Genomic DNA, 19,381 nt, shown 5'->3' with positions numbered 1-19,381 from the left:
CGCGAGGCAGCCATTTTGTGCAAAGTTTAGCCAATAAACGGCACAAGAGGTGGTCGGTTGAGGAGAAGGAGGGAAGAGAAGGTGACCATCATTATCGCCAATCTATCTTCCTTCTACGGATGGACGGGCGGACGGACGGACGGACGGACCGAGCACAACATTGGTGTCAGGTTGGTGTGGTGAGGTGCGAGGATGCCACCGGGAGAGGATGGCCACATTCACCACATTTGGTTGGCGCGCCGTCTTGTCAACGTTTCAATTAGTGCCTATTTATATTGATTATGGTCGCCACAATTCGCCAGTTACATACATTGGGGATGAGCAACGCAGGGCGACAGGTGCCCGGGCCTCGGCCTCGACTCGGCGTCTTCTGTTCCTGCTGGAAGAGCCTTTGGACTTCCTTGCCTTGTGCGCCTACTCCCAGATAAGTGAAGGAAGGAATCACCTTAGATCATCATTTAGCAGCCCGGTGCATCAGGAATGAGATATGTCCCGTCCTGTTTCCCGTTCCTTTTTTTCCAGAAAGAGAGCAAAGGCATTGTGCCAAATTGTTCTCCAAGGGGTTTGTTTTGTAGAGACGTTCTCTGTGGCCAGTCCGCTAGAGATGGCCGATTGGTGGTGGAGCTACGGTAGCCGCATTGTCGTTGCCACACGTCCACGGTCCAGAAGAGAATAAGTTATGCAAATGCTTATACCGACCCCCCCAAACTCCTAACTATAACGGGCCGGATGTGGGCGATGTATTTGCTGGATGGCCTCCAAAATATTTATGTCACTTCTTATGGAGCGAAAGAATCTTCACACTAACACACTGTCAGACGTGCCCACACATTCCGTAAGATCCGTGGAGTCTGTGAGTCCTGAGAACGCGGGAACTTTGTTGTATCGGTTGCGCATCGATCGAATCGAATTTTGCAGCATCTCCCCCGCCCATTTCCAATCGTGGCAAATGGGTTGGCACATCGCTCTTTTTCGTGTGCCGTAGTGGGTACTTGTGGTCGCTTTTGGCACCATGCACACACCATTCCCGTATCGGAATACGGATCGATAACGATCAAATTATGCTGCTGCAGATGACTAGAGCGCCGCGCTGCCACTTAGTTCTGTGTTTGCCGTTGTTGTTGTTGTTGTCGTTGCATTAAATGGACCGGTAGCAAATGAGGACACATTGCTCCCCTTTATTACCTTATTTTTCAATTTTCAATCCAACCAACGGCCAGTCGGATGAGTGCAGTGGTGTATTGGTGTGTGGGATGTTTTTAATTTTCCCATTTATATTTAAGCCCCACCGAGAGGCATATATTAAGAGCTCGTAGAGAGCGCAAAGAAGAATGTTCAGTGTTCATGAATTGATAAAATGTCGCTTGCGTTATGCTCCTCAGGAGGTGTGATGATGGAGACACTGCGTTGTTTAATTTAGTTGCGATTTCAGTGCACATTCAGTGTTGACCTCAAGAGAAATGATACTAAAACCCGTCAGTGGACCAAGGCACACCTGGTGTTCACGGTGCGTAGCGAGTTCACGCTCTCGCAACACTCTTGCATCGACGTTCGAAAGCGCTCGTTTTTTTTTTACGATTTTTGCACAAACATCCTGCGTCTGGCCTCGTCCGGCAGCTCGAGGCGCTCGGACTAACACACTATAAATGTTTGATGAACCGACTGCTGCACACAACCGAAGGTGACGACGGAGTCGCAGTACCATCATCCTTCCCTCTCGAGTGCGTTGACCCTCGAAATGTCTTAAATCCCCCGAGAGAGAGAGAGAGAGAGAGCCATCGGGCCCCCCATAATGTTTGTCATCCCCTCAACACCTTTTCCCAAAAGGATTTTGTAGCGAGAATCGAACAAGCGAGAGAAGGCGAGCACGCGACGAGGGGCACTGTTTGGGGGGGGGGGGGGGGGGGGATCTTTGCGTGATATGAGGTCGCTGGTGCCCTACTGCACTGCACACGAGAGAGTTAAATTAGTTTTGGGGACAGCGTGAGCCGGTCTGGTCCGCTGAGCACCAAGGGATGATCATCATCGGTCGCTTCAACACGCAGTGAAGGCAACAATTGTTTCTGCAATTGTGCAATGCGTTTGTGCCTTTAACCGATTTCCTGTGTCATTTACGCCACGCCACGCTTCCGGGGCAGCAGCAGCAGCAGCAGCAGCAGCAGGAGAGTCACCGCCATCATCATTCGTCGTGTGATGACTTTGGCGGCACCAATTATTCTCCGCGTCCGCTTCCCGGAGCCCCCGGACACCGCATTTTCGCATTGTAAACCGAAAGGGGACCTCTCGCTCTCTGTGGTGGTACCGCATGTGTTACGCAATCACCACAAACCAGCCAGTGGCACCGCCAACATCATCATCATCGTCATGCTCAGCTCATAATAAGCACCTACAGCTGCTGCTGCTGCTGCTGGGCCTGGTCTTATCCCCCACTAAAGGGGGCCCTATGGTGTGCTGGTTGCAATTCCCAAACGTGAAGCCTCCACGCGATTTATGAGTGCCAAGAGTTGCTGTGGAGACTGTAGCGACCACGGCGGTGGCTTGTCGCGACCATTTTCGTGTGGATGCCGGAGCCAAATCGATCGAACGCGGCCTGGCCCTGGTGTTAAGGGGGTTTGGTTATATAAAAACCAGCCCTCCGGCTGGCCGGACAACAGGAGGGAGGACTGGTAGGTGGTAGAGCCCCATCACATCACGTTAATTGTGAGAGAGCGAGCGCGCCACCCGCGTGTGTGGGGCACACAGAAACTTAATTGAAATGTTAATGCTCACAATACAACGGAGATCAATACACAAGCGCGCGCTTGGTGGAGCCAGACAGAGAGAGAGAGAGAGAGAGAGAGAGGTTCTCGCGCCTGGATAAACAAATTCCGGGTGGGGGGGAAGTAGTGACGCTGATCGCTGGTTTTAGTTACACTCTGAGCAGCGTGTTAATTGGTCGGAAAACTCGCCATTTTCCTACCACACCCCGCCCCAGGATCTAGATCTAATGGCGCCAGTCCAGAGTCCAGCATTAACAGCAGCAGCAGCAAGATGCGGACATTTTCGGAACGACATAACACAACAGTGATGGCGATGGCGATGTCGATGACGAAAGCGAGATAAATCATCGTTCGGCCGTCTCCTTCACTCTCTCTCTCTCTCTCTCTCTCTCTCTCTCTCCCGTCATCATTTATCTCGTCTCGTGAAGCATAAAAATCAAATGCTATGGTTTGTTCGCGTGTTCCGAATCTAGGTCAATCCTAGCAACCCCAGCATCCTCTGCTCCTCAGCGTCATCACTGATGCAGATCGAAATGGCACAAAACGACACGTTGTAGGTTCGCTACCGTATGCCTGGTAGCCTTGCGATGTTTCGTTGTTGAAAATTTTATTCGATAATACAGAGGGAGCAGGGCTCGTGGTGGCTCCATTTTGCGAATTGTGTCCACGTCCTGTTGTGTTGTAGCCTTGAAGCTACACATGGAGAGAGGTTCCGTTCCGTCGAATGCGGGCTGGCAACTTATCGCCCTCTGCGTTTAGAAGGTGGGAACACAATAAATTCCGCCAAACCGAGCAGCAGCGTCTCCCGTGACTTCTCCAGACTCCAAAAGTGTTTTACTCTTCCCCGGAGCTGTGTGTTATGCGACTTCCCCCCCCCCCCCCCCCCCTAAAAAAGGAAGGCACGAATTTGTGTGGCGCCTTTGGCGTGTAACCAGTTGGAGGTGGTTTTTGACTGAGAGCCAGCCAGCACACAAAAAAAAATCCATAAATCTCTAGCAGAGAGGAAGTGCGATAGATTGTGCGCCTCCTCGTCGTCTTCTGGTTCGAGTTCGAAAACGACGACCACAGATGTCACAACTCTCCTCTCCGTCCCTTCGTTCGGGTGCGCGACTTGGTGGCACCACCTTTGCGGTTCTCGCTTCCAAGATGTGGTAAAAGCGATGAACCTTCCGCTCGTTGTTGTCGAGAGAATGCGTGTGGTGGACGCTCAGGTGCCCCAGAGGGAAAATGGGTCTAATGTTCGTGCGGAGAAACCAAAACAAAGAAGGAAACGGAACCAATTAGCTGCAGAGTATTACCGTGTACCATGTGCGTCAGCTGATTTCCTTGTCGGTTTTTAACCATTTTCCACGGAAAAACAAACACTTTTTGCGTGTGTAATGAAACCTTCCCTTTAGGGAACTGATATATCCCGGAAGAGGAACTTTACCCCCGGGAACACCCGAGGCGAGACACAAATCGATCTGCGGTCTGCTCTAATGTCTCACTTGTCCCCGAAGCCTCTCTAGGGAGAAACTTGGGTAATGGGATTACCCAACCATTGCGGTGCCCTTTTTTAGGTTAATTTGGAATTTTAAATGTCTGACGGTCACGAACGATGTGTTCTAGTGGACCTAGAAGGTGAAGAGAGATTCAAATAAGATGTAGCGATTGAGTTGACGACAAATTTTCCATCATTCCCAATGTCATCAAATCCAATCTTACCGCGATGTAAATAGAAGGGCAAAGGCAGTATTGATACATGATGGGCTGCGGTTCTATTCTATTGTCGGTCTGCAAACAAATTCCTTCGAGAGGGAGCGAGAAAAGAAGTCACCAACAATCAACAGCACGGAGCACAAACTTATCTGGCTGGCTGGCTGGCAAGTAGTTCTCGTCTTCCAGTGCCACCAGCTCTCGGCCACCGGTTGGCCAAAGGGCTTTTGTTGTTGTTGATTGTCCATTAAGGGAAGGGCAAGCTACTAGCGCTGCTGCTGACGGAACGGACAGACTTTACACTGTTGCTACGCTGATGCAACGCGCTGTCGGTCAAACAATAGTTCGTCAGTGTTGTCAAGATCGCACACGCTGTTGTGATGTAGCTCCAGGAAGCTTCCAGTTGTTCCAGATCGAAACCAATCGGTAATTCGATTTATTTTTCAATTCTTCAATCCATCAGCACACCGATCGTGGTGTGTACTAAAAGCGCAGGACGGGGTTTGTTGGGTTTTAAATCAAATCATCATTAAAATCAATCAAAAAAAATCGTTGGGACTCCAACGCAGACTAATAAAACGCGTAATTTGTGGCACTTTCCTCGCCATTTCGAATGCACCGTTAGGCTCTCCCCTTTTGGCCCCGTGGATTGTGGCTTCTCTCTGGTCACCGCAAAAACATACATGACCTTGTGGTGGTTGCTGTTCCACTTGTTTTGCACGGGCCCGTACCCAGAAGAATTATTTTCCGTGATGAACCCATTACTTACTCACGCTTCCCTCATGTGCCGTGCAGTCAGTGACATGGTTAATAGCTTTCCATTTTAATTACCCATCGGGCACGATAAGATCGATTCATTCACTGATGCTTGTCCATGCCGCATGAGTTGCACCCACCCGCCGATCGAGTGTTTAAAGACCTTGACTCAGTCGGTCGATTGTTTGGAAAATTATCCATTTTCCCATGAATCGGTAGGCGGCGGGACTCTCTAGACTTGAGATCACGATAAGTTCGCGTAATTTCTTTGTTAACTATTTTTTCCTCTCTCTCTCTCTCTGTAAAGTCAGCCAACAGAGTTCAATTGAGCCTCCTCGATCGTGCGCGATGCAGTTCTCATCGCTTCAAATCAACCTTGATCGTGCATCAGCGCACAGCTGCACCGCACGAAGCCCCCCCCCCCTCCCCCTAGGAGAGTAGGTTAATGTGTGTGCCAATGTGTCTTTCTTCCGGTGCTCGGTGGTCGGACGGGTCGTAAAGCACGCAACTTTCTGCAGATGTTTTATTGTCGTCCACACGCAGCTCTGCTGGCAACAATAATTCGCAAAAGAGTGAAGAAAGCGCGCTATAGCAGAGAGATGTCAGAAGGTCATGTTCCCTGCGGCTGCACCCCCCCCCCCCCCCTCCATCCCCGGGGTTTTGCGGATGCGAATCTAATTAGCATAAGTTGGCGATTGTGTTTCCCGATGACCTTCTCCCCGCGTGCTTCTATCGGTGTGTTGGGGGGGGATGTTGGAAAAACTGTGCCATACACGCTCATAACTTGCTCACGAGCACACACGAGCGACTGCGGAGGGAAAGCATGTGCAATATGATTTAGTTATGCTTTGGCAGCGTCCCGGCTAACCATCGGTAGAGCAGAGGGGAGGGGCCTAGTGGCTTCATTAGCGCGCGACACTCCCACTCCCACTCACAAACACTGTTTTCTGGTGTGGAGCACGTAAAATGTATGTCGACCCATAATCACCATCGATCCGTGTCGTCGCACTGCACTGCACTCCCCCGGCGGCCCATTTCGCACCATTTGCTGCTCCACATTCTCCTTCGGAAACCTCGGAACTCGTGCTGGAAGCGGGTCTTGAAGACCTTCGGACTTGAAAGACTTCAACTTTCGATCTTCGATAACACTCGTAGCTGAGCAAATCACGCAACAGCCGCCACGATGGCCGGAACCTCAGTTGACGGGTTTTACTCGTGATTGATTTTTCTTTTTAATGACCGGAGGTTTTTGGAATACCAAGAAAAAAAAGCCAGCCAGCCAGCCTGGCGCTATCACAAAACCAGTCAATCCTCTCTCTCTCTGGAAAGCACAGATTGTGGTGCACCGATGGGGGGAGTGCACCGAAGGCGATTTTTAGCCTCCCCCGTCCGCCTTGGGTTCCTTGTTACGCGTGTCCTTGGTGACACGCGACGACTGCACGCTTGAAGTAATCGAGCTGTCGAGATGGAAATTAAATTCCTGGCACGTCAACTCCACCAGGAGCAGAGAGCGAGAGCTCGATAGTGCAGTTGAGTTTGGGCTTTGCGTGTAGTTGAACGTCTTGTGAGCAGGTTTTTTTTTATATAAGCAAAAAAAAACTAAAGGATTAAACTATATTCAAACCTCTCTCCAGCACAAACGGTGCTTATCTTAAAGGTTTTGAAACATAGAATTCGGTATGTAATGGAAATGGAAACACGCGATTTGGCGTGCACTAGATCGGCATTGCGGAAACAATAATTACAGCGCACCAAGACATGGTCACCAGCAGCGAATATACGATTCTATGTTGCCTAGACACGAGGGAGAGAGAGAGTGCGCGGGGTGGTTTTCGCACTTTTTCGATCGCTTTCGGCCCCGCATTGTGACCGAGACCACCGACGAAATCAACCTTTGACGAGGTTAGCGCGTTCCAAGTAAATTCAATTTCAAGCTGTGTCCTTGAAGGATATATCCACTAGAAAGGGGTGGGGGGGCCTGTGGGAGACTGGGGTCCAGCACCCAATTTTGTATTCTTGGAAATTGCCTTTGCCAATCACAGAGAGAGAGAGAGAGAGAGCGAAAAAAGGAGGCACCATTTGTTTTAGGGCTATCCAGGGCGCCAGAGGCCATTAATCTGGCCTTCTTAAAGCACCGTGTACCGATCACCGTAGGGCTTTGGCTGACGTAATTCGTACGGAAAAGAATGGCGTTTCGTTTCGTCCATTCGTGTTCTGCCTTGTGTTCCCTCGAACATCATCGTCTTCGAGGAAGGTTTAATTCCAGCGTATTCCGCCGTAAGCGCGCGCGGTAAACAACAAAGCTCCCTTCACTCCGATGTGCTCACGGTGTGCTGGTTATATAAATAAGGTCCCTCCGCTCATCTCTTGCTCTCCGCCATCCGTTGGTACCTAGTCACAAGGACTCGTTCGTAATAGTTGGGCATAAGAACATCCTTTACCACCTACGCCCTCTACTTTGTGCCTTTAGCTGGCGACAGTGACTCATACTTTCATTATTAGCAACACAGCACAGAGGAGTATGCTACATCATGGAGCCAACCCAGATCAGTTCCAGTGCCTACTCCTCCTCCCCTCCCCAATATATTCATTCACAGAATCCAATCGAGGTTGAGACACCGACTACTCGACGTCGTTCCAACAACACCAACTCGTCGTCATGCGTTCATTTCGCGTGTAATGGTGACACACGCGCGTGCTCGCCAGAAAACCCGTCGAACAGGTTTTCATTCTCAGGAGACACAGCCACCCACCCCCCCCCCCCCCCCCCCCCCCCCCCGGGTGTGTGAAGGTGGTACTCACACACAAGACACACGGGGGCAGGTGGTGTGCCACGGATCTCGTTGGCTTATTGGCCAAGATTTGAAGCGGCCAGGCGCTGCACGGCACGGGCACGGAACAACACAAACAAATGAATAAAATATATCTGACAAAGATACGCACTCACACATCCCGGACACCACAAACTAGCCAGCATATGATGCCTGCTGGTGTATGTTGCTGCAAGGTCACGACGAGATAGTGAGTGGCAGCTGCAGCAGCAGGTTATAGGCTCACTGGAGGTTTGCTAGCAGCTAAAACAGGCTCCTAAACAAGTTCTCTCCGCTTGTTCCGTCCCGTTGGAATGTGTTTTGCTCCAAAAACTCTTCTAATCCAACTGTGAATGACGGTCTGTGGGCTCAGGGAGACACCAGCACTGGCCGGAGATCTGCGAAGTGAAAGAAGCACTCTCAGCCCCGTCTCACCAGATTGCAACCGCAGGTGCAAATGTAGGTGGTATTGCCGCCGCGCCATCCGCCATTGTTGTTGCCAACTTTCATTTCTGCTTTGATGGCGGCGGCGGCGGAGTGAAGGCGCGCGCGCGCAGCACACTTCGATGCACTCGAGTGGGAATTGATTTAATGACAGGACGCGGTTGCAACTAGCTCTACTGTCATCTAGTAGTCACCCTGACACACCGAGTAACGATAGAAAACGATAGAAATCAATTGTTACGATTGTTACGGAGTGCGCGCGTATTTGTGATGCGGAATTCGATGGACCCCGTGAGATGGTGGCATCAATTTACTCTGTTGACCGACCAACCACCACTACCCCCTTGGTTGCCAAATCAGCCTCAAAAAAAACCCCGACGCAACGCGTGTCTCGGTCAGTTGATCAAGAATTCAAAAAGGAGAACACTGTCGCACTCTGCAGCTACAGTCTGCTGCATGATGTCATTGTCGCGGTTCCGTGTCCGTGTCTGTGGTTTAAGGTGATTCCTCCGTTTCGGGGGGTACACCTTACCTCGACACACATTCCGCCCCATCAAGACTTCTTCAGCGGAATACAACCCACAGGCGATAGAAAGTTTTCCCCTCGTATATGCTGCATACCTAATGACACCGCGACCTGACTGACTGACTGACTGACTGCCAACCGACCAGAAAACGAAATCTGTTACAGTAAATAGTAAACCCCTGGCGATGTGTTGCCCAGAAGTCGCGCCGCTTCTTGGAGAGAAAGTTGAGATCGTGGATCCTCCTGGCATCGTATGGTTGGCTGTCGCGGATACACCTGGGGCGTTAACGATTGATTACAGACTCCCGGAGTTTCCCGGAGAGAAGTCTTCACGTTTTCGATGTTCGCGTGCACCAACCACCTGACTGACGCATTTGCGCCGCCAGTCAGTGGTTGGCGACCCCCTTTTTTCCTGGATGGAGGAAAGTTCAAGTTCTCGCTGCCCGACCACAAGTGTCGCGCGTCGCGGTCTCGCTTGTGTCTTTTCCCGTGAAGCGCGCCATCGAGGAGCAGCGGTGCGTGCAGTTCAGCTACGAATCAATTTCCGCGGTTCTAATCCATTCCCACCCTAGTATACACCAGATGAGACTTGGTCAATTTTTTTACGGTCTCTCGGTCATTGATGCGAAACGATGCGAACTTACATTCCCAGTGCTTTTGCCAGACGGCGCCGGTACTAATCGAGAAGTACGTATGTTTGACCTTTTTTGCCTGCCCACACTGCCCTTTGCATCTTTCTGGGGATCCCCCCTAGGTTTCTATCGGAGATCAATGGCTTTTTGGAGGTAAGTTCGGAAACTCCCGGACCACCCTAGCCCCTTATAGTCCAATTTATTTACTCGATAAATTGTTTCCCAAGTTCGGGCGAGGCACTTATTTTCCTCCGGTGGACTTGAGAGCGAAGTTGTATTTCTTTTTAACCTTTCGCCCTCTGCCCCCGCCATGGATTCCTCTCCCAGTCCGTGCCTTTCATCTCGCCCTCCAAGAGAGGGCATATAATAAAAAGGAATTACACCGACGACGGCGTCTTGGGACTCGAAAAATGTCGAGGCTCCATCGAAAGCTCGTGCAAGACTGCTTTTAGTGTTCCAATTTGTTGTCGGTGAGCAAAGTTGACTAACGTCTCCTCTCCTCGCTGTTCTCTATTGCTCTCCCTCGTACACGGTGGCACATTTGTCTCATTTTCTCAAAAGTATGGCACTTTCGTGCGTGTTCCGCACGACCGGACCGCCCGGACAGGGTGGGAAAAAGTTTACATCATCTTCGTTCGCTTAACCTGCGAGGAGGAGACCCGCATGTTGTGTTGTGAGAGCATTGTTTTTACAAAACGGTCGTAAGATTAGAGTTGTATACAGGCGGGGGGCCACCACGATCGAACTTTTCCCATTTTGAAGAAGAGCGTCCAGACGAGAGCGCAACAGCTTAGGAACGAATTAGTCTTGATGCTGCTGCTGCTGCTGCTGCGCTGGGGATGTTTGCTTACTGAGGGAACTTTTCCTCGTAAATTTGAATCCCTGGAGAGCAGCAGCAGCAGCTGGTCATTGGAAGATTAATTGGTAAACGATTCTACCCCCCCGGTGCATGGGGAACACAGAAGTGGATGATTAATCGTGGCTGTGGAGCTGTAAGAAGGGCGCATGATTGAATCCGGACAATATTGTTGGTTAAAATTCACGGAAATCTCGTGATTCACGTGAACAAATACACACATGGTGCTACAGTGGGGCAGTAGCATAGCTCCTTCCACGTTTGTCTGTTCGGTAAACGTCGCACGACGACGACGACGACGACGACGACGACGCCAGTCACGAACCGTTGGTGATTGCCGGTTGCTGCATTGCCGTATGGATGCTGTCTTAACGGAGAGGGGCTGCAAATGGAATAACTGATGTTCTCTGCAATTTCTGCGGGTTTTTTTGTTGGCTTTCCTTCGTTTAAATTATTAACACGGTATAAGTTTTCGTTTCTGTGAGGCAGCATAGACTTTTCTGGGACAAAACAAGAAACAAGTGGCAAGGATGGTTGGATGTGAGCGAGCAGCGATACTTCAATTCCTCTTTACGTACGTTTTCCTCTCGATTTCTGCAACTTGTGCGACCAAAGCTGGAAACATTTTCTGCGACTTCAGGAAAAACTGGTGGCGCATTGTAATAGTGATAAGCTTTCATCTTCCAGGCCAAATACTACAACAGTGATCAAGTGAAAATGGGACCGTATTTAGTGACACGCGACACGTGCATTCAGCAGCAGCTTCTTTAGCAGTTCAGTAGTGAATGTCCCGAGCCAAAGTGTCAAAACATTCAATGTGAGCGAACGCCCAGTTTTCCAAACAACTTCCACTAGTCCACTAGTCCACTCTAGTGCCAGTGTCTTCAACGGAGAGTGAGAAGTAATACAGTGGTTCGTGATAGACGATAGGGAGAGAGGACCCACCGGGTACGCGAGCGCGGATGACGCTATGTACGAGGTTGCGACACTGACCGGCAGTAAACTTCTTCTAGACGCACCTGCTGCCGCCTCGTACACCTCGACGTACACGACATCATTCAGGCCTCGGAACGCGGAAGTGGTGCTAGGGGAGGTGGACGCAGATCCCACCGTCGACCTTCGTAACTATCGTGGTGGCTGCAACGGCGACATCACCATGGGCCAGATATCGTCCTCGGCGACGACTGCCACCACAAGCAGCAACAACAACAACAACGGCCATCATCATCCACACCACGGAACGGTGACGAGGAACGGGAAGAAGATCTACCATCGGCACAGCTCGGTACAGCCGGCCCTCGCCAGCATACGGTTGCTGAAGAAGGAGAACTCGTTCACGGCCGGTTCCGGTGGAACGGGGAAAGATGGCACCGGTGCTGTCAGTGCCGGCACACGGTTACGTGAATCGATGCAGAAGGCCCGAACGGAGAGTAAAAACATTGACCAGTACGGTGTCCTGCTGGGGACGCGCGGTAGTGGTATAGCGAATGAGACATCCGGTTCGACGGCAGTACCAGCCCCACCGTGCCCAAGCTGTGCCACGACGGCCAGTAACGATCTGACGACGTTGTTGTCGTCCGAAAGTGCCGGAGAGATCATCGATCGGTCGGTTAGTTCGGTCGTCGGTGGCGGCGTTGGTGGAAGTAGTAGTCGGGAGTTCTTCAAATCCGGTGACGATACGTACCACCGGACCGAGTGTTGCTACTACCGCACGATGGACAACGGTTACCATAAGTTGCCGTCGGATTCGTACCACAAGACGACCGAAGGTTGCTACGTCAAGTTACCGGACGGTAGCTTCCGACGGTTAGTGGATCCAGCGACGGCGACCACCGGAAGTGCTGCAACTGTTGGTGGTGGTGGCGCCGATGAGGACACGGCACCACCGGTAGCAGCACCAGTCCAGTACCGGGTGCGCAATCCGATGCTAAAGTTTCTGAAGCGCTCCAAGTCCCACACACCGACCACGATCGCTCAGTTGCGCAAAGAGAAGGAAGAACGGGAACGGAAGGAGCATCACCGGCTCAGTACGATCCAGTCGAACGATGTCGAGGCGAGTCGGCATCAGGCGGCGGCTGCAGCAGCCGTACTCCTACAGAACGCACACCATACGTCCGCACACCATAAAGGCGGAACGGCGGATGCGTTAACGAAGGAAGATTATTCGCAGATCGTGTTGGCGCGAGCCAGGGAAGGGCGCCGTTGGCGAGCCTCACCCGGTACTGGCATCAATGGGCAACAACAGCAACAGAATGGTGCATCAATGGATCACCATGCGCATCATCACCACCACCACCATCATCATCATCAGCAGCAGCAGCAGCAGCATCACCATCATCATTCACCCTCAGCTGCATCGATTGTCGAACAGCAGCAGCAGCAGCAGGGTGGTAGCAGTAGTACAACAGCTGGTGCGACCGTAGTGACCAATAATGGTGCCACCAGCAGCAGCAGCAGCAGCAACAAACCTTCCACCGGGGCAGTGGCGCCAGCGAATCATCCGAATCGTCGCGTGATGGTGACGATGATCGACGGTGGGCTACCGGTGGTAGCCAAGAGTAAACCCATCCACGATAAAGTGAAAAGTGCCAAAGCCCGTGCCCAGGATGTGAAGAGGGACAAGGTAAATATGCATACATAGTCCGGAGGGGGGGCCTATGCGGAATTGATGATCGGCAACCTCCAGTCCAGATGGTTATATACCCACCTGCGGAGAGTTCTTCATAATATTGGAACTTTTTCTACGTAGTTCTCGTACTTTTATCAATAGTCAGGAATGTTTCTGGGTGCCCTTGAATTATTTATTCCCCTCGCTTCACTTCTTCCTACATTGTTTGCACGCAATTCCCAAAGAACCAAAGTCCTTCTTCAACTGTATGTTGATCCAGAAATTGAGAAGATGATGTGACCAACTGAAATTACTATCGCTGGTATTAACTTGGAGTCGGCCAAGGAAATACATGACATTTCCTGTGCACCGTGAGACCCGAACTTCCGGATCCGATAGCGGCGGTGGTGCCCTTCAAGATATCGCACACGGCACCTGGTAACCTCGTCCGTCATGACCTTGTCAGCCTTACTTCCAAATATCACCGTCTTCTTCTTCTGCTACAGCCGCGGCCAACCGTTGGTCATTTAGTGACTTAAGCGGGCGACCATCCGCCCCTTGAGTTACGGTCCATTAACGAAAATATCGATCCACTTGTCCGCCGGGTAAACCGGCTGAGCGTCGCCGTTCAAGGGCACGAAACTGGAGCTACTACGTCGGATGAGTCATCGCGTGGCGCGGACTCATTGACCATATTTGTGGACCCCGTCACACCCTTCCACTTGACCACCACAAGTGTTCAGTAAACAACTGACTGGAACTCTCACGGGATCTCACTCTCCACACACCAAGTGCGAGGAATGCTTATGCAGAGCAGCAAGTGCAACAAACTGCTCGCGATATCGCCAGGATCCTGGGGTACTCCAGTGCGCTCAAATCTGTCACTTTTCGTTATTGATTTGTGTGCAGGGAAAGGGGTGGGGAGGAGAGACCATGCTGCTATCGCACCTTTTTCCCAAACTGATAATAACCGGAGGGCGAAGGGTGGTGCTATATAAATACGATCATACGAGAGGCGAAAGAGAGTTGGGGCTGAAACGGGGTGGCCACTCACATACACACGATTGATATCGGTTTTTTTTACGTTTGAATGTGTGTTCGATTGCCAACCAGCATGCCTTCCGTTTTGGGACAACCAGCCAGTTAGCCCACGTCTCCTCGTGTGTCCTCCTCGCAGCGAGAGTCGTGCTGAGGCCAATTGCTCGCTGCGCCGCGCCATTGCTGTGCTCCGCTCCTCCGATATGGAGCAGTAGCATTAGCAGTTCGCGCACCGTTGCTCGGTACAGTTGACTTCACTGCAGCAGAGTCGAGTCGAGTCGAGTGCGCTGGTCCAGTAGGCGGCGGCACTACGTGTTTGGCGACCATTTTGCAACATTAGTCGCCATATAGCAACGATCACAGCAGTCTACACATCGCTAGACACCAAAAGTGTGTTATCGTGAGAAGAAGAGTACGTTGCGCCGGTGACTTTCTTCGTTCCGATTCCAACACAGACACACCGTGCATCCATCTATCCATCCATCCGGTGTCCAGTGTGTCGCTAAGTGTCGCTAAGTGTATCAGCAACAGCAGCTTGAGTTTGCTCAGTTGCTTGTGTCGTCAAGAAGAGCTGCTGCTATTGTTGTCACCCTTTCCATATCACCTGAGCTCTCTCAGGGGCGTGTAACGAGAAGACGACGGCGCGCGCGACAGTCAAACGACAGTCGTTTCGGGTTCCCTTTCGAATTGGACACGCGTGGCGGCGGGGATGCGCAAGGTGACGTGCGTGCGCTACTGCTGCTGCTGCTGCTGCTGCAAGAGTCGATCGCGTAACGCGAGCTCACGCTAGGTCCCAGTGTTTAGTGGCCCCGTTTATGTGTGTAGTTGTGGTACTTCCGTTGACGTGTTATCCGATTTGGTCAGCCGGAGCAGAGCAAAAGAACACAACCGCGCAACTACGTGCCAACGCTTTCCAAACCCGTAACGTCCACCATCACGTCCGCCAAGACTGTTGAACTAAAGACGCGAAAAGGTGCTGCGCAGGTTATTCTCGCTGTGCTGGCCTGGCTGCTGCGGTGGGTTTTGTGTTACTCTCTGTGAGGCGTGTTGGTCTCCACGCAGCTCGTCAAGTTCACCACCCAGTTGTCACATGACAGGCAGATCACCTCTCTCACTGCTCGCAGATGGTGGTGGTCGGAAGGTGATGTATGTGGGCTGCTCTCGTTGAGGCTGCAACTAACTCTACACCCTGTGCCAATGGAACGTTTGGAGGCTCACAGTTAGTGAGCCAACAGCCACAAGCAACTGTGTCACCGAGAGTGTTGAGTTTTTCGTTCTCCAAATCTTATCTTTTGCCGTGCACAGTGTACCAGTAATCAGCGGCAGTAACGTTATCAGTGCCCCAGCGCACACACCGGGTCGGTGTTGTTGCGCGAAACGAACGAAACTTGGCGTACGATACAGTCGGTTTCATCGGAACCTTAGAGTGTTTGAGAGAGAGAGAGGGGGAGTGGGAGAGAGGGAGGGAGGGAGTGTGTGCCCAAGATAAGATATTGCGTCCACGACCAACTAGCGGGCAAACTCTAGGGCTCTGGGTGTTGTACAGCAGTGCGTGCGCGTGTTCTGCGGACACGACACCCCGTTACAGTCATGGGGTGTGTTTCTTGGTTTCGGTGCTTCTGCGTGATGTCCTTATATATATATTTATGTCTTGTCCTGTGTCCGTGTATTAGTGTGACGATCCATCTGTTTGTCTTGTGATGATGATGATGATGATGATATTGGGTATTGCGGTAGCAACACACCATCACCACCACCACCATCGACACACCTGTCCGTCTCTCTGCGATCGCGAGAAGCGCGAATTCATTCCGGTGAAGGACATCTCCATCTCCACGTCTAGTGTTTGCTGCTGCTGCTGCTGCTGTTACGGTGTACGGTGGGGAGTACGAAAAACATCACACATCGCGCTTCACCTCACCGTCGTCATCGTGTGCCCCGTGATCTATAATGTGATCTTCTCTCTTTCCTCCTTCTGCTGGTGATGCAGTTGTGAATAGGGATTGTCTACAGTGTTGCGTGCAGCCGCGGAATCGAGGTTCCCTTGTTGTTCACTGGCAGCCGCAGTTCTTCTTTCGCAGCAGACACAGTGTTGTCCCCTTGCCAGTGGCCGAATGTGTGACACATCAGACAGACGGACAAACGCCAGATAAGCCAAAGTCCCCGACGCTGATAACAAGTGCAAGAAGTGGCCACTACACCACCAGCAGCAGCACCAACTTCTCGATCGGATACGGTTGTGTATGTGTGCAGTTGTTAGTGTGTATTTCGCTAAAGAGTTGTTGAGGACAGATTGTGGAACACTCTCGCCTGCGCACAAGTGTGGCAGCACGATGAGTTCGAAGGAATTCGAACGGAACGAAACGATCCGCAAGAGCATCCGGTTGAAGGTACCGGTCAAGATGGAGGTGGCCTCCTCCTCGTCCTCGACAACAGCAGCAGCAGCACCACCATCGCATCTCATCACTTCGCCCACCGGTGTCCGGCGACCACTGGCAGGATCACGAGTGTCCCCTCTACCGACACCACGCTCGACGACAACGATTCGGAACGAACGGAACCTACGCAACGAGCTACCTGGTCGTGGTCCAGCTACGACCACGACAACGGCCCCCGCTGTACGCGAGAAGGTCGACATACGGGACCACTACTCGCTAAAGCTGAGCGACATCACGAAAGCGACACCGGAAAGCAGCAACACCAGCACTGTGGCCGCCGCCACCACCGATGGCGATGCGGTGGATGTGCAATCCCTTTCGCTACTGGAGAAGCTCGAGCTCCAGATCAACACGATGGAGTTTGACGAGCGGATGAAGCAACGGCGCGATCTGGTACTACAACCACCGGCAGCAGCAGCGGCCACCATATCATCACACCATCCGCATCTCGGTGGTGGTAGTATCAGTACACCGAACTCACCGCTATCACCGATGCTGATGCCACGCTCACGGAAGGATGCACGGCCGGTGCACTACGGGGAGCTACCGAGCCTGCTAAACACCGGCATTAGCGATGTGGCCACTGGCAATGGGTTCGGTTACCTCGAGAAGGACGATGGTAGCGTGGATGGTGATAGTGATGGTGACGATGAGGACGGTATGCGCCACCTGCGCCACGGTGGCAGTGTATTTAAGCGTGGCGAAGAAGGACGCAGCTCGACCGGGGGTACCACCGGTTACCGGCCGAAACCGAAGGCCACACGCATCGTCAATCGAACCGTTTCCGACACGAAAAACGCCGAAGCGACGGTCAAGACGATACGGTTGAAGAAACTGGCCCCGAAACCACCGGTCCTGGTTCCGGCCGCTACAGCCCCGAAACCATCGGCACCGGGAGGAGGAGGAGTGGTGGCCACCGTCGTGGGTTCGATTGAGAAGAAGGAAGGAGGATCATCATCATCGCATCGGGGCGGCGGCACCACCACCGGTTCCGGTTCGACGACAAGTGGTTCCTCGTCGATGGGCAGTAGTGGTGGTACGACGACTTTGCAGACTGCTAGTGGTGCCATGGTGTCTTCTGCTAAGACCTCAGCTCAAGCCGGCACCGAGAAGAAGATTACTCCGGAGATGATGAAACAGATTGTTGCCTCGCATTCGCCCAAAGTACAGGTAAACTCGAGGTGTCTATGCGAAGAGAAGGATTCTCGTGTGCAGCATCGGAACATGGACCACAGAACTCTCTCAGAAATGATGCCCGGGCGCGCATCAACTGTCACAGCTGGCATTCTGTTGCTGCAATTGTAATCGATTTTTGATTCAAGACGACCCCCGGTTCTCTCTCTCACAGTTCACTTGATCGGCGCTCTTCCCCTCGGTAACATGTGTAATTAAAATATTGTTATCTACCAACGTCACCTCCCCTGCCCCGGCGAACTAGTCCTCTGTGCGTTTGTGGTGGTCTGATGATCATCATCGGACCATTTCACAAGACCACCACCAGACCAGTCTCACCTCTCGACCGCCGTCGTACTTTACTGTACTATCTTGCTTTTGCCTATCTTGTGCAGGGGCTTTTGAGAGTTGAGGACTGTCGTGGACACAAGCGGTCGATAAGATAACCACCCGAGCGCGCGCGGATATTGCGCGACCGGAATTATCATCATCATGCCGTTGACATGTTGAAAGTCTGCATCGCAAAGAACCTACGAAGAGCTTGCAATGGTCGAATGTGGAAGGAGCTTAATGGTGGAAGATCTTCACCGTCGCCACATCACGTGACGCGTTACGTCGAAGCGCATCTGCTCTGCAACTACTGTGAAGGGAATCAATCGTGTTCGATTGAAAGGGCGCAGCAGACGTCAGCGTTGCGTGATCGATCGGTTGTTGTGCCTGCTAGTTTGCTTCAATTTCCGTAAACTATGTTGGCGATTGTTTCGACCTTGACGTGCGGCCGGTTAGATCAATCCCATCAACTGCATCGGCTGTCGGCAGCAGCAGTAGTGTGCACACGCCATTGTGCGCACCAAACATGCTCCTAAGTAAAATTGCTTTTTCTATGATTTATAGCCTATCGAATATCGACTAAAGTTGCGGTTTTCTTGTCGAGTACTCTTGCCTCGACGGATCATCGGAAAACTTTTAACTAACCTAGTTTCAGAAACGTTCCTCACGGAACAAATTAATGCCAATCTGGTTGTTCGTTACGTGGTCTAGTTAAAATAGATTAGCAGCGTGCATAGTAGCACCAAGTAGCGAGCTTAGACCAAAGCCCATCTCCATCTAGAGAGACCACAACAACAACAACAACCCCTTCGCTACAGTCAGTGATTGATGGCACATGACAACGTACATTGCACTTGCCACGTAGTGATGCCCTTCACTACCAATGCCACCATTGCATCGCCAATTGTGGTGGAGCTTCCAGCAGAGAGAGGGAGAGCCCTCGTTTAGTGGAGGCTTTTCCGTTATGTGTCTGATGCGAAGGAGGAGCACACGGCTGTCCGTTTCGCGCCCGTACGATACACTACAATCCACCCATCCACCAGTAACTACCGGATGTACTTTATGATGCTGCTTTGCTTATTGCAAGCCTTGGCCTTTCGGGCTAAGGCTCACACGCGCCTGCTACTGCACCGTGCGTATGATGTACTGTTATGGTGCTAATGGGCTCTCATCAGCAGCACCTCGCCGTTAGTTTCCTCCATTCTCTAAAGATCGAGAGCGTCCAAGGACACCCAGTGCAACAGCAGCACGATCCGCTCGCTGCGCTACAGTGTGTACCATAATAAGACGACTGCTATATATATACACGTTCTGCG

The 19,381-nt window shown here is 51.8% G+C and overlaps 2 protein-coding genes across 22 annotated transcripts in view; both read left to right on the top strand.

The window, feature by feature from the left end:
• Positions 1 to 16,254, top strand: part of LOC126577458 (uncharacterized) — a 46,895-nt gene extending 30,641 nt beyond the window's left edge. Inside the window, exon 3 of the mRNA XM_050239109.1 lies at positions 16,115 to 16,254. Coding sequence (XP_050095066.1) covers positions 16,115 to 16,120 — 6 coding nt within the window. The 3' untranslated portion in view covers positions 16,121 to 16,254. The remainder of the gene's footprint in view (positions 1 to 16,114) is intronic.
• Positions 1 to 19,381, top strand: part of LOC126577456 (MAP/microtubule affinity-regulating kinase 3-like) — a 52,141-nt gene that overhangs the window by 5,094 nt on the left and 27,666 nt on the right. For 12 of the 21 annotated variants that reach the window (XM_050239108.1, XM_050239095.1, XM_050239096.1 and 9 more), the window contains exon 1: positions 16,356 to 17,732. In XM_050239108.1, the coding sequence (XP_050095065.1) occupies positions 16,368 to 17,732 (1,365 nt within the window). In that variant the 5' untranslated portion in view covers positions 16,356 to 16,367. Of the gene's footprint in view, positions 1 to 11,118; positions 13,102 to 16,355; positions 17,733 to 19,381 lie in introns of those variants that run through there. The other 9 variants (XM_050239092.1, XM_050239091.1, XM_050239086.1 and 6 more) reach the window with 2 other exon arrangements.

Source organism: Anopheles aquasalis, chromosome 3, assembly GCF_943734665.1.
Source record: "Anopheles aquasalis chromosome 3, idAnoAquaMG_Q_19, whole genome shotgun sequence".
In the NCBI taxonomy this organism is placed as follows: Eukaryota; Metazoa; Arthropoda; class Insecta; order Diptera; family Culicidae; genus Anopheles; species Anopheles aquasalis.
Note: the sequence above shows the minus strand (reverse complement) of the source record. Positions and strands in the feature narration are given on the sequence as shown.